General features: G+C 40.1%; 1 protein-coding gene across 1 annotated transcript in view; it reads right to left on the minus strand.

The window, feature by feature from the left end:
• Nucleotides 1–15,376, minus strand: part of CCDC88B (coiled-coil domain containing 88B) — a 64,215-nt gene that overhangs the window by 31,981 nt on the left and 16,858 nt on the right. Inside the window, exons 2-7 of the mRNA XM_018564910.1 lie at nucleotides 10,968–11,089; nucleotides 8,701–8,770; nucleotides 8,389–8,458; nucleotides 6,434–6,492; nucleotides 5,541–5,624; nucleotides 5,311–5,451 (exon numbers count right to left, since the gene is read on the minus strand). Coding sequence (XP_018420412.1) covers nucleotides 5,311–5,451; nucleotides 5,541–5,624; nucleotides 6,434–6,492; nucleotides 8,389–8,458; nucleotides 8,701–8,770; nucleotides 10,968–11,089 — 546 coding nt within the window. The remainder of the gene's footprint in view (nucleotides 1–5,310; nucleotides 5,452–5,540; nucleotides 5,625–6,433; nucleotides 6,493–8,388; nucleotides 8,459–8,700; nucleotides 8,771–10,967; nucleotides 11,090–15,376) is intronic.

The raw sequence follows: 15,376 nt of genomic DNA on the forward strand, positions 1-15,376 counted from the left end.
ATTGTTGCCCAGCAAAGTGTTTCTGTAAATTTTGCCCAAACACTTACAGTCATCATGTTTCTGAATGGCTGGCTCCAAATCTCTCTGCCCTACTTCCCTGAACGTCCTGGCCAATACAAGAAAACAATAGAGAACACAGTCTCCAACAGTTGTTCATCTACTCTTCTGTGGAGAGTGGTTTGCTTTCTTGTGTTTGTATGTTTGTGGAGACATACACTGCTTACTAGCACCCACAAAGGCGGCTCAAGGGCCCCTGCACGGGACAGGAGCCACACTAAAACAGGATATCAGGGCCAGTGCTTAGGGGAACATTTGATTCTGCAGGAAGCTTAAACTTTTAAACATCAAGGAGCAGCATGCATTGTAAGGGATTTAATCAGCATTTGAAATAGCTTAAAAAACATTTTGAGTTTAATATCACTTTAAGTCTTTAAGTTTTTTTTCAGTTTTGTATGCAGTGTTGAAACCTCTGCCAGTTTTTTTTTTTATTGCTGTCTGTTTCACCACTAGGAAGATTCACCCTCAAGATTGTTCCTAGTAACCATTTTAACCAGTTCAGAAAGTGATTGGAAATTAAAATTTTTACAGTTGTCACTAGTAAAAGGGTAAAGGGGAACTATTCTAATATAACACCTGTCCCAGTAACATCTGTCTAAGAGTTAATATTCCCTTGTGTTGTAGCGCTTTCTTTTTTACTTCCTGTGTCTCTGAAGGTAAATTTCCCAAAGGACAAGATAGCATTAAAAAACCTATTCACACCTAAGAAAAATGTTTTGACTTCAGACACAGTTTTTTTTTTTTTGCCCTTTGTTTGGCAGAGGTTAGTAGTACCTCTCTCAGGTAAGAACAGGTGCCCCAAACCTTCACCATTTTTTCTTCCTTTACCATTTTTTACATTTCTTTCTCTTTATTTAATTAATTGATGGACACAGCTCACTTCTTATTTATGATGATTGGGATATACTACCACATGCAGAAGTAGTACACTAGGCACAGTTAAAGCTCACCCAAGGTCCAGCCATGATTATGGTCACATACCTTCTCTGCTAGAAAGAGCTCAGTTTATTGCCTTGTGTTGAAGAGTTAGGAGATACATTTCACCCACTGGGATTTAGTTTCCTGGTTTTCCCTATTTTTTATTCATCTATTATCTGGGGATACACGCTTCCATATCTGGCTCTGCATAATCATATTATCTTTTCTTAGTCAAAGGTTGCACATGAACAAACCAGGTGGCTTTACTGCTTGTTTACTAACTGAGTTCCTTCTAGCAAAGAGAGGGTTTGACCACCTGCAGGGGCTGCACTTTGCATGAGCTTTGTTTTGTACCTAATGTCCTCCTTGGCAGCTCATTTGCATGCAGTGTATGACCTGACCTTGAGCTATTAAGCTCTTTAAGAAAAAAGGAATTCAGTGTTGAGAGTGCAGGTAGGGAGACTATTAAGTGCCAGGATGTGCTTTCATGTTAGGAACACCAAGAGCAACTTTAGGTTTACAACTTGTTTTTAAGTTTACATAGATTGAGCTCTGACAATGATAAATGCTGAAGAACTAGGATTTGCACAAAAAGTTACTTGGAGGAACACTCATCTGTAGTTAAAGCCTGACTCCTACCAAAAGGGACGAGGGCCTTCAACACCACTTGTCATCCACATAGAATGCCATTTTAAGAACACCTTCAGCCATGTAACTCACCCAATTTGCTACTTTATCCCAGATCTTATAATACAATGAAGGCTGGAGTGTATAAATTAGAACAGGGAGGTTTAAAAGACCTTTTTCGTTCTTGGACAATCAACATCTTCCTTGATACATTCCGTGACACCATGGTGATTGGATTAAGGTGACTGAATTACCTCTGTAACTATAAATGCTGGGGTATGTTCCTGAAACGCATTAGAACGGAGGAAGCCACTAAAATAACCGGCAAAACAAGAGGGGGAAAAAAGCCTAGTTAAATGTGACTAACTACTGCTAACAGCACCATGACCTGAATAACTGAGAACATTCACAGATATAGCCTTCCAGCACTTTTTTTTCAGTTTTTGGAAAAATGGGTAAGGGTAAAACTTCTAGGGGGAAAACGCTGCCTGCTTCCCCACTGTTTTTTCAGTTTTTAAATGCTACCCGTGCCTGTAGTGGAAACTTTTTCATTCACTTTCTATTTTGTTTGACACCAGTCATCAGAATAGGAAGTGAGACAACAATAAAAACATAGCAGAAGTTCTAATCCTTTGCAATTTTTATAGATAATGCGTTTTCATAAGTTTTACACCTCAGGTCCTATGGTCCATTGTCCGAGACAAAAAGTGGGGGGAAATCCAAACTTTGTCAGGAAAGCAAGAGGTAATGGTAAATCATCCATTGATTCTGATCCACCTGTTTCTATGACAACTGTCTAAGATGGGTATTCTATTCGCTTTGGAGAAATGTCCTCTCAGTTTCTGTTTCCCTAACAGCACAGGAAGTGAAGGTAAATCTCAACAGTGGGACACAGGCAGCAAAAAACCTACCCTATCTATCTATCTATCTATCTATCTATCTATCTATCTATCTATCTATCTATCTATCTAAATGAAATGTTCTGGCTTTACATACACTTTAGGAGATTTCACCTTATTTCATGTTTTGCTTGACACCTATGAGATAGACATGTATACAGACAAAAATAAAACCTTGACAGAGGTTCTAAATCTTCCTCTTGGTACTAGAAAATTTGCTTATTGATGTCTGTGTCTCAAAGGGGAATTTGACTTCACTCCCTGTTCTATCTAATAGACATGCATACAGACAGAAATAAAACCCCAACTGAGGTTCTATTATTTCTTTTTTTTTTTTACAAGAAAGTTTATTGTGAAAGAAAAGAACAGTCCAAAAGGTTCAACATGGTATATTGTAGAAGAATACATAAAAACACACTACATCCGTAGTGAATGGGCTTCACATTCATGACGTATTTTCAAGGAAGTTGTGTGAAGACCATATTGAGCAATAGCTAGTACTCATACTGGAAGGGTATTGTAGCAGAAAGAAAAGGAGAGAGAGAGGAGAAAGAAAGAAAAGAACTCCAGACAAAAGATAGTGGGTAGTCACAGGGTAAGTATAAACAGACCAAATGGGTCTTATCTAATCAAATGGACAGCAGAGTATGATCAGAGCAAGGAGGTTGGAAATAAGAAATCCAGGGCTGCCAGACTATGAGGAAACGAGGATGGCTATTGTTCAAAACAGCATTCAACTTCACATTAATCATTATCCACTGTAATTTTTGTTTAAAGGAGAACTATGGGATTAGGGCTTTTCCCCATAGTTCTCCTTAGGGTAACGGGAGGACACAAACTAGCATCCTCCCGTCACCCTAAGCTCAGTATACCGCAAGCTTAGGGTGACGAGCTTAGGGTGACAGCGAACGCCGGTATGTGTTCGCTCACTTCCCGATCTACTGAGCCGACCTGTGACAGTCTCATTGTCACAGGTCGGCTAGAACTATGAGGTGAGTGCTTTTCACTCACCTCATAGTTCTCCTTTAACTGCCTCAAAGCAAAGGTGGGGGATTTCCATGATTTTGCTATAATTAATTTAGTAGCTGTGAACACATGGAGAAACATTAGACGTGTACAATGGGTTAAACCAGGGGATGGTTTATTGAGCATAGCTTCACAGGGGTCCCTAGACAGAGACACGGAGAGTAAGGAATGGAGAGTAAGGAACGTAAGAGATTATATACTCGGATCCATAATCGTCTAGCCACGGGACAGGACCACCAGATGTGAATCATAGTGCCAGGCAATGGACAACCCCGGTAGCAATGCGGCGAGTAACCTGGGATAAAACTGGCTAATCTAATCGGGGTATAATAGCATCTGTAGAGAACCTTGTAAAAAATTTCCAGAACGAAAACATTCTTAGAGCCCTTTGCTGTTGCCCGCCATATGTCCCTTCACCCCTCAGAGGAGATAGAGGTAGCAAGATCTACTTCCCAACTTGTTTGGTATGGTCTGGAGGGGACAGGATGAAGTAGGTATAAAGGAATACAGCAAGGAAATCAATCCAGGATCAAGGGGATTAGATCTACATCTGCTTACAAAGGACATCAATGTATGTGGTGTATGGTGAGAACGAAGTAGAGAGTTGATAAAGTTAGAAATTTGCACATAATGGTAATATTCATATAGAGGTATAGAATAGGAGTCCCGGAGGGACCGGAATCACTTCACATTAGTAGGGGTGAGGTGAGAGTAGATATCAGAGAGTCTGTGTTCACGCCACCATCAAAAACTCTGAGGAGAGTCCCATTCTGGAGGGAAGAGAGGGGACGGGGAAATGTTTAATAGCAATAGGTAGGGGGAGATGAGATTCTCAGAAAACTTGACCGAATCCCATATGCACAAGGTATGGGACATAACAGGGCCAAACGTCTTGGGGCAAAGGGGGAAGGAGTTCACGGCAAGGAAGAAATTGAAATGGGGCTTCAATCAATATAGTCTAAAAGGGCCTAAAGAGGAAGTTCAGCTGTATACTGTAGTCTACCCAAGGGAGCAATATTAGCTGCCCAGTAATAGTTACGAAGGTTGGGTACCCCTAAGCCTCCATTTAGTTTTGAGGAAAATAGAATGTGTTTACTAACCCTAGGTCTGCTTCTGCCCACAATTAAATGTAATATACGGCGTTGATGGATGCACAATATGTTAGCCGGTACAGGTGCTGGAAGGGTACACAAGATATATAACAATTTTGGGAGGTAGGACATCTTGATTGCAGCTATCCAGCCAAACCAAGATATGGGGAAGTGAAGCAAGGAATGAGGTTCTATTATTTCCACTACATAGTTACATAGTCAGGTTGAAAAAAGACACAAGTCCATTGAGTTCAACCTATAGAGATAAGAGGAGAAAAAAGAAGAAAAACCTAAAACAGAATGTTATGTCCACAGTTACCCACTGTTGATCCAGAGGAAGGCAAAAAAAACAACATATTCCTTCCTGATCCCATAAGGCAATCGGATATTCCCTGGATCAACAATCTCTGGTGCTCAATATACCTATAAGAACTCAATATCCAGTAAAAGAACTCAATATCCAGTGTTATTATAATTTTTTTGTTTAAATGTAAAAAATGTCTAGCATTGGCCCTAAATTGACACAGCATTGTATACAAATGTATTTTTTTACATTAACATTGATGTAAATTTGCAGCCCTGCTCATCATACAAAAGTTGTTTTACTAGAATTAAGGTACAACACCCAGCATATGGATATATTTTTACCCTTATATAGAAAGATCTGTTCCTGAATAATGACTTGTTCTTACCTCCAGAGCATCATCCCTCTGCTTCAGGATATCTCTCAGGTGAGCAGAGAGCACATGGACCAGTTCTTCTAGGTCAGAGGGAGAGAGGTCAGACAGTTCTGACCCAGGCAAAGACAATATCTTCTGAGTATCCTGTGTAATCTTCACATAAAGAGGAAGACAAATTTTAGGAAATGGAATGGAAAATGATGGGTTCATAAAATTATAGAAATAAAATAACCCAGTTTCACCTCCTGAATTTTTTCAGCTAGCTTTGTCTGGAAATCTAGACCAAGACTCCGGATTGTACCGATTATTTCTTCTCGCCCTTCACCCTATTAGAGTTTTAAAAAGGCATTAATAGCATTAATTATATAAGGGTCAATAAAGTTACCCATCTGTGAAGACAATATCCAGGCATAAATATAGTACTTAAAAAATATAAGGAAAACCGAAGAAAAATTACATAAGTCTCCCCTATTAGTTCTTATTAAGTCCCTCCTTTCCTATTTTTTTTTGTTCCCTTTTATTTTCTACCATTAGTATGTAAACTTAAAAAAAAAATTGTTTGTGTTAAAAAATTACATATGTAATATATGTACTATGTTCATTGGTAAATAACATCACTATTCTTTGTTCTAGAAACATAACTTTAGTCCTGGATTGTGGAAAAAGCTACCTTAGCTTCCAGACGAGGAACAGGGGAAGTTATCAAACTTTTACTATTGGGTATCTTTATTTGTAGTTACACCCCTTCCCTACAGCCTTACACAGCTGTGCAGGCTAATTTCCTTTACAGAAATTTCTCACTCTGATTTCACTGTATACTGTGAGCTTCCCACAGTGTGCAGTAGAAGCACACCGCACCAAAGAATAAATACAGCTGCACCTTGTTCTCTTATGCAGTGCACCACAAAGCATGATGCGAAGCAGGGGTGTTACCTTAGTGTGTTAGCATTGAAAATAATCAACACGACAACTCACTAACATGTGTTAACAACACGACAACTCACTAACTTTAACGTGTGGTAAAGTACACGTTACCACTATGTATAGGTGAAAAGGGGTCCACTGCGGTTCTGACCCCAGCTTAGTCTTGATTTGTCTAAATAGAGTAATATAAACATTTAAGGCTCTTAAATACCTGAACAGCGGCTCCTAATATAAGGGAAATAATCTTTTCCATTTCTTGCACGGAAACATCTAGAAAAGAGATTGCAATAGTACTAGTTAGTATAGCATCCAAGAAAATATATCCCAAAAGACATCAAACATCTATTTTGAATGTAAGTGGTGATCAACAAACAAACCACAAAAGGGTTTTAAAACTCTAAAAGACTAAATCCTTTAATAGACATTATTTTATTATCAACCTTTTATTAGCCGTGTCACTAAATATAAGGATGACATGCCATTAGGATGTTCGTTGCAAGTGTAGCAATGTTGTAGTGACCTAAAGTTTAGTGCAATGATCAATCTAAGTCTTGGTTCAGTACTTATTATAACTTCCCTTATAACGGTCTCCTTTCTGTTTAAATTGTCAGCATTCAGTTTCCTTTATGACTGAAGTGTAGTGGCATCTAAACATACTGAGCTAGGGACAAATATTCAGTAAATAAGCCAGGGTCAGAACTGGAGTGAGAGAAATTCCAGACATCAGAGCCAAGGGCAGTCGTTGTCAACCCATTTGTACCTTTAAATCTCTACTTCATCCCCCACTGCCTCTACCAACCAACTCATTCACTGGCCAAAACAAGAGAGGTGCAATCTGTGACAAAATCCCCACTGTCCAGATGTCTCCCCTACTTAACATACCATGTCTCCCACCACATTCAATACTTTATTTATCGATGTTGTTACTACAGAGAAAGTTTCTAAAATTTTCACTGAAGCCACCTCTTGCTCTTTACTACTCTCTCTAACCCACATCTTAACTCTCCCTAACCCACATCTTCAATCTCTCCTTCTGAACTGATGTCTTCCACTCCCCTGTAAAACATACACTGGTCACTCACATATTTAAAAAGTCCACACTGGACCCCACCAACTTAAAACCCACCTTTTTGTTCTTATTTTCTTCTAAACTTCTAGAATGCCTAGTCTACAACCGTCTGAGCTGCTACCTCACTGATAACCACCTCCTTGACCTTTTAAAAACCCCTAAAACTCATTAATGCCTTACTAACTGCTAAAAATCAATGGCCACTACTCCATACTCATACTATTAGAACTTTTTGTTGCCTTTGATACAGTTAACCATCTGCTGCTTCTCAAAAAACTTTACTCCCTTTGCCTATAAGACTCTTCCCTTTCCTAGTTCACCTCCTACCTATCTGAGTGCTCCGTAAAGGAGAACTATGGTGCCGAACGGCAGTGAGTGAATAGTCCGTGGTACCGAGCCGAATAGAAAATAAGGGAAAAGAAAAAAAAATTAAATAAATAGGAGAATAAAAAAAAAAAAAATATATGTTTTAAAGAAAAACAATTGTCACTGCTAGCTCTGCCCAACTGTTTCCTTTTGGCCGGCACCTGCCAGAGTCTTCTAGCAGGTCCCGACCAATGAATAACAACTAGGCAGAGCTGCAATATGTCTATAGACGGCGGCCTGCAGAAGTGGTCAAAACAAGGCAGATGCAGATCTCTGCTTCATCAGCTTCTCTGGGGTCCCTAGGTGACATTAGGGATCTGAAAGACCCCGATGTCTCCATAAAGAGGACCTTTCACACTCTCTCTGCTATTATGTGATAGCAATATGGTTAGTATAAAAAAAAGTGCTTAAAAATATTATATTCACAATAGCCCATACAGCAGCCCTTCGGTTCGACTGAACTGAAGGGCTCTGCGGCTGAAGAGAGCCAAAAGATCAGCCGAAGCTACGTTTGGATCCTTCAGCTCTTTAGTGAAAAACCTCTTGAATGTATAACGCTATGCTATGCCTGAAAATGTTACTTTCAAACAACAATAGCATACATTCATGACATTTAGTCTTAGACATAGGCATCATTCATTTCAGCAGGTTAGTTATAAGCTATGTCACTATTTGAGGGCGCATCAGACATGTAGAGCAGATATATTAGAAGCTTGAAAAGGTTGGCTGACCAGACACTGGATCCTGGACTATAAGGTGTGCATCTGGAAGTGGCATCAAGATCATCTGATGGAGCTCATCCTGAAACATGAGAACATGACATAATTTATTGAGTTCTGTGATCCATTCACACATATGCAAAAGTGTATATAACACCATGACAGGGGTTGAGTAAAAGAATAATGCAACATGGCTATTGCCAAAAAACAAAACAAAATCCAGTTATCTGGATTGCACATGCCGCAAGAGAAGCTACTAGACAACTGTAACCATAGCCTGGCCATTGGCCACAGTATAGGGCTGTGCCACAATAGGGTAATTACCTGGTAGTATGATCGTAGTCTCAATATGAGGCTGCGCAGATCCACATTTCCATGGTATGGGCGTGAATCACTAAGAAAAAGAAATAAAATAGCTGTTGCAGTCAATGTACATCCATAGTTCTTGTTTAAACCTGTACATGTGTTTGAGTAGTAGAAAGCGACACAAGGTAATACATTTACAATTTGGTGGCATTTATACCACTTGGCGAAATTGGTGAACTAAAGGTTGCGTTGAAAGTAAGGGGTTTCGACTAATCCTTTGGCTCGCTTTGGCTGCAGAAACCCTTCGTATTCACAATAGCACATACAGCAGCTGAAGGCAGCCAAAGTAAACAGACGAACTGAATGCACATGCTTTGGCTCAGCTAAGTCGAACAAACAGCCAGATCGGGGAGAATGAGTCCCTGATTTTGTTAAAAAATAAAAAAACAAACAGCTTGGGGTTTTTTGTGTGTTTTATTAGAATACTTGCACAGTTTAGTTTTTGTTGATGCTGACCATAGACTTTGCTTGATCTTGTAAGTGTGACACCATGAATCAGAGCCAGGTCATGTGATGATGAATAATGATGTGCGGGCACAGGAATGTGTTTATCATAACCCTTTTTTGTCCTTTGTTTTTACTTTTAATAATACTTTTAATCAGACATGTTGTAACAGCACAAAACCCAAGACTGATTGGAGATAACATTAAATCAACAATATGCTATAGGCGGTTCTGCTGCCGTAAAAAAAAAAGAAAAAAAAAATTGGACATAGGAATGCATTGCTAGATTCCTATTGGCTATTTCAAATTGCAATACGGCTCTGTGTCAGAATAAAAAAAAGAAAAAGCAGTGTTTCTATCCTGGGCGGCCAGGAGCAGGAGACTCCCGAAGCCCCGGGAGAGTTATGCTGTCTGGAGATCAGTGTCCCTGGTTAGCTGGTAACCAGGGACGATGATCTCTCTGCAAGTGGCTGGAGCCAGCCGTAAGATCAAGGCTGGCTCCACCTAGCTGGCAGAAGCAGGCTGTCGGCCGGCCAATGGCCGGCCGCTCGGCCAGCTTCGGCTTTCACCTCGGCTTAGTCGAGCCGAAGCATATGCCTTCGGCTCGACTGAGCCGCCCGGCCGACTTCGGGAGCTGTATGGGCTATAGTGAATAGCCCGTACAGCAGCCCTTCGGTTCTACTGAACCGAAGGGGTCCTGGAGCCGGAGCTAGTCGAAGGATCGGCCGAAGCTATGGCTAGATCCTTCAGCTGCTTCGTGAATAGACCCCTTAGATTACTAATCATTTTAAGGGAGGAATGAATGGCAAGTAAAGTGTCCTGGATAATAAATAGAGAAATAAAAAGAAAGAAAGAGAAAGATATAAACTTGGGGAACAAATCATTCTAAAGGAGTAATGAATGCCAAGTAAAGTCTCCTTTATGTTGTAAATTTGGAATAATCGGATTTTGGTGTTATCTTGAATGCTTGCTGCCCCCTGGAGTAAACTACTGAAAATGCAACATCTTGTCATAACTGGAAAGTCAGTTTCAAGTTTTCCCTGGAATTGAGTCACTGGTGTTAACATTTGCTGCAAAGTGGGAAAGCACCACCTTACCTAACTACTAAAACACACACACAATAGGTTGGACTTGATGGACTTATGTATTTATTCAACCTCAAATACTATGTAACTATGTAAAATTACATTTAATAGAACTGTAATACATATTTCAGCCTTTTTTGGCTAGAGCAGTGAAACATTTTATTGCTCCTGGCACGTACAGTGGGCAGATTTTTCCCTCATTTTCTGTCCTGGAGAAATAACAGGAAGTGGAAATCTTTCCAAATTGAAGGGAAATCCTACATTTGACATTTGTCACTGGAACAGGTGCAGTCATTGGTAGATTTCCTCAACCTTCTGTTACAGGAACCACTGTCTAATTTAAAGTGAAACTACACCCTCATACCCTTTACAGCCAAGGAAGGTGCTATTGTAGCCTCTATTTGTAGTTTCCATTATGCTGCACGTGTGATCATTTGAGGGTTTGAAAGCTCTGTTGAGAGCTGAAATAGCAACCCTGACAATCTTGGCGACATTAAATTGATGGGTAAAATTCTTCTTTTTTTCCAAGTGAAAACGGTTACTGGGATGGAAAGTGAGGTGAATGTCTGGTTCATGGAACATGTCTGGTGATTGAAAATGTATAAATTTCATGTTTTCTTTCTGACATTATGAATGAAAGTAAAAAAAAACGAAAAATTATAAGACATTTAGTGACCTTGGGGTCACTTGACTTACACAAAACTCATGATGTAGTGAAGCGTTCCACCTCCTGTCAATTGCATAAACTCTCTAACTGGATCTCTGATAGGAGATAATGGTCCATATTCAAATGCCCGATTTTGCTCAAAGGTTCGAATCTGTGGATAGATGTAAATACAGTAAACAGTGTTATCAATAAGGCTGGGTTCACACAGTGTTGAGCTACAGTAATGCACATTTAATACATTGGTGCACTAGGGGTCCATTCATGAATTCCTAATGGCACCTCAATACACAACGTATGGTTACACACTACAAAAAACAGTACATGCACCCTTTTTGATGCGTTAGTCAACCCAGTTAATTGAATGGGCTGCCTTTTTGCAACACATGTTAACGCGTGTTAAAGTGCATGCGTTAAAGCATTGCAAACCCAACCTATTATTTGGTAAAATTAGAAAGTGTTAAAACATCTATCAGGTTATTACTGTCTATGTCTTCATGTCCCGGTGACAACCACACATTTCATTTCTTGTCCTGCTGTTTTGCTCTCAATGGGACAATAATTAGACATGTGCGATTCGTTTCAAAATTCGGACGAATTTTCGGAAATTCGGACATTCGGATGTATCCGAATTCCGAATTACAGACATAACGAATGCAAACGAATCCGAATTTCCATTTCCGAAATTTGGTAGCGTTAGTACGAACGTTCGTTTCGTTTTCTGTTCTTATTCGTTTCTTATTCGTTTTGTTCGTTGGAGCAAAGTGACATTAGGGAAGGAGAAAAATATTTTTTCCCCCTCAAATGTCACTTTTGCTGCAAACGAACGAACGAAACGAATAAGAAACGAATACGAACAGAAAACGAAACGAACGTTCGTACTAACGCTATCGAATTTCGTCCGAATCCGAATTCCGAATCCGAATTGACTTTCACACCCGAATCCTGAAAAACGAAATAACACAAATCCGAATTTAAAACGAACCTAAACTAAACAAATTTTTTGGCAGTGCACATGTCTAACAATAATTATGGTGAAATTTCCTTAACAGGGTCAAGGACAGCAATGATCATATGACAGAGTTTCTAACCCTCCCTTACTCACTCCAAAACTGCAAAAAAAAGAAATTGTCTTGAGTTAGGATTTAAATAGTGAGTGACAGGTCATTTTGGGTTTTCACAGTAGACCTACAAATGTATATCTAAAACTCAGCCTGTAGCAATAAATGGTAAAAGTGCTGTTACCCATAGAAAAGCTAGCAGTAGTTAGTAATATCTCCTAACTACTACAAGCGGTACCATGACCTGGATAAATAAGAACTTTCACAGACATACCCATAAAAAAACATGATAAAAGGTACTGTTACCTACAGCAACCTATACTGAAAGTCTTGTAACAAGTAAAATGTAACCATATCTCTCACCTTCTGAGATGAGAAAGAGGGACAACTTTTAGCACAAAGCATGTAGGTAAAGGTCACACCCCTGCCATGTTCCCCTTATGTAAACCAAGAAGACTTTATGTGCAACAAAGGAGTGGTTCAACTCATAGGTGCTTTTTCTTCAACCAGTTTTCTTTATACTGGACTTTTAAATACCAAAAAGAATATTTAGAGGTTGAATAAAATGTTTAGTGCAGTATTACTCTTCTGGTTATCTTCTGGGACATTGTGTTGTATCAGCAGGTTGCCTACACAGAAATCTTGGAGCGCACCTGAAGGCACACCGCCCCCCTCACCCCACAGTGGCCGTACAGCTGTGCCTCTTATTCTCTATAAACGTTAACACAAAAGATCTTTTCCATTCATTTTTTGATAATCTATAGCCCAATTCTGTTTCCCATCCCTCACATAAAACGGTCTTTTGAAGTAAGCTTGGGCCAAGAGAATATGATATATCGTTGATAATTTATGTTTACTTTCTTTTTGGTTCATACACAAATCCTCAAAGGGAGTCATATCTCACCTAAGAGGTTTAGATCTTGAGAGAGAGAGCAGTAATATGATGTATGATAAGGTATGCAAGCCACTGTCCCCTTGAGGAGCCACCTTCTGGGATGAATAAAGATAAAGGATATATACCATGCTCTGAAATTGCTTGCATTATATGAGCTGGTTCCATAGAGGTCTATTTTAGAAATTGTGGGTTAATATACCCTGGCGGAAAATCTATGCATTACTAATATATCATATCTTAATCGTGCCGGGGTACATCCCAAACATATTTAATCATAGCTGACCTTAGGGTCCTAAAATAAGATCTTGGAATATCTTTGATCTCGGGATAGTTTGGAATAGATAAATAAATCTTGGCAAAATATCCATTTTAATCAATTCCATCCTTCCTATGCGTGAGTGCATTTTTGGCCCCCAACTATTTAATCTATGCTGTGCCTCTACCAATAGCTGTGTGTAATTTAATTTAAAAACATCAGATTCTCATACCGCCACATATACTCCAAGGTATTTAATGCTTTGCTCCCTCCACCCAAACGGGAAGCCAGTCCGAATAACCTCCTGTTCACGAGGCCGTGGGAGCAACATATCCAACCATTTAGATCTGGATGCATTTATACGATAGTTACTCAGTCATCCAAACAGCTCTATTTCTTTTAAGAGTGATGGAAGGCCAATAAAGGGATTAGAGATATAGGAGGAGAAGATCATCAGCAAACAGGCTCAGTTTGTGCTTCCTATCTCCCACCTGATGTCCTGATTCCATTGCGTTAAAGAGTACTGGGTCCTGAACGTTACAAAGTCCTGAGTCCATTGCATTGCAGAATCCTGAGTCCAGTGCGTTACAAAGTCCTGAGTCCATTGCGTTGCAAAGTTCTGTGTCCATTGGGTTGCAAAGTCCTGAGTCCATCGCATTGCAAAGTCCTGAGTCCAGTGCGTTACAAAGTCCTGAGTCCAGTGGGTTGCAAAGTTCTGTGTCCATTGGGTTGCAAAGTCCTGAGTCCATCGCATTGCAAAGTCCTGAGTCCATCGCATTGCAAAGTCCTGAGTCCAGTGCGTTGCAAAGTTCTGTGTCCATTGCGTTGCAAAGTCCTAAGTCCATCGCATTGCAAAGTCCTGAGTCCAGTGCGTTACAAAGTCCTGAGTCCAGTGCGTTACAAAGTCACAAGTCTAGTGGGTTGCAAAGTTTTGGGTCCATTGCATTACAAAGTCCTGAGTCCAGTGAGTTGCAAGTCCTGAGTCCATTGCGTTACAGAGTCCTGAGTCCAGTGCGTTACAAAGTTTTGAGTACATTGCCTTACGGAGTCCTGAGTCTAGTGTCTTACAGAGTCCTGAGTCCAGTGTGTTGCAAAGTCCTGAGTCCAATTCATATACTATCGTGTATATAATCTATTGCTGGGATTTGTAGTCCCTCTACAACCATTGCCATTCTGCATTAGAGTATAAGCTCCTCTGTACAGAAACTTACTGACTGGCTCAGTGTTTTCTGTACAGCACTACGGTATATATCAGAGCTATATAAATGTATAATAATAATAGTGTGTGACTGTGGGGGAACATTAGAGTGTTAGCTCCTTTGGTGCAATGACCGCAGGGTAGGTAGGGGCGTGAGATCCGATCCTAGGCCCCCCTTGGGAGCAGAAAATCTTGCACCAGGTCCCATTGTTCCTTAGGTCCGCCACTGCCTCTGTCTTTTTTAACACATGAGAAACTATACTCTCTGTTGTCAAATGGATCCTGGTGCTGTAATTTCCCTATTCGATTACTTCTCTGACTACCTTTTTCCGACCAGGCCAGGCTATGTTCTATTCTTGTCACTAGTTTTAAACTATTTTTAACTTATGTTTCTGTGATGATCCACTGTGTGGGTTGTGACCCTCATTTATGTGGCTTCCTGTACCTGATATATAAAGTGATACTAACAAATTTCTGTGTTTGTGTGCAATTCGTATCTTACCAACGCATCACATGGGACCTGCCGGCAAGAAGAAGTGGTTGGGGTGCAATATTCGGCATTCTGTATTACATCTACTTGCATAGCATATTGGCTCAGCAGCCCTTTGACCCAGGGTGAACAGACCATGCTCCAGGGCTTCTCTAGAGAAGACAAACAGGGGTATTCAGTTCTTTGACCCAAGTTGAACAGACTATGTTCAAGGGCTTCTCTCAAGAGCACAAACAGGGGCCTTCAGTGCTCTGACCCAGTGTGAACAGACTATGTTCCAGGGCTTCTCTAGAGAAGGCAAACAGGAGTCTTCAGCACTCTGATTTAGAGTAAACAGACTATATTCCAGGGCTTCTCTAGAGTCTTATGGGGTCTTATAAGCATTTCTAATATTAAAAAAAGTGTAATTGCAAGGTCTTCCTTACATTGTAAAGCGCTGCTCAAACTGTTGGCGCTATATAAATCCTGTATAATAATAATAACACCAGATGACAGTGTTCCTGTTACTTTAGCACACTTACATTGCAAAAAAAGTATAAAA

This window comes from Nanorana parkeri, unplaced genomic scaffold (assembly GCF_000935625.1).
Source record: "Nanorana parkeri isolate BGI_ZX_2015 unplaced genomic scaffold, ASM93562v1 scaffold25, whole genome shotgun sequence".
Classification (NCBI taxonomy): domain Eukaryota; kingdom Metazoa; phylum Chordata; class Amphibia; order Anura; family Dicroglossidae; genus Nanorana; species Nanorana parkeri.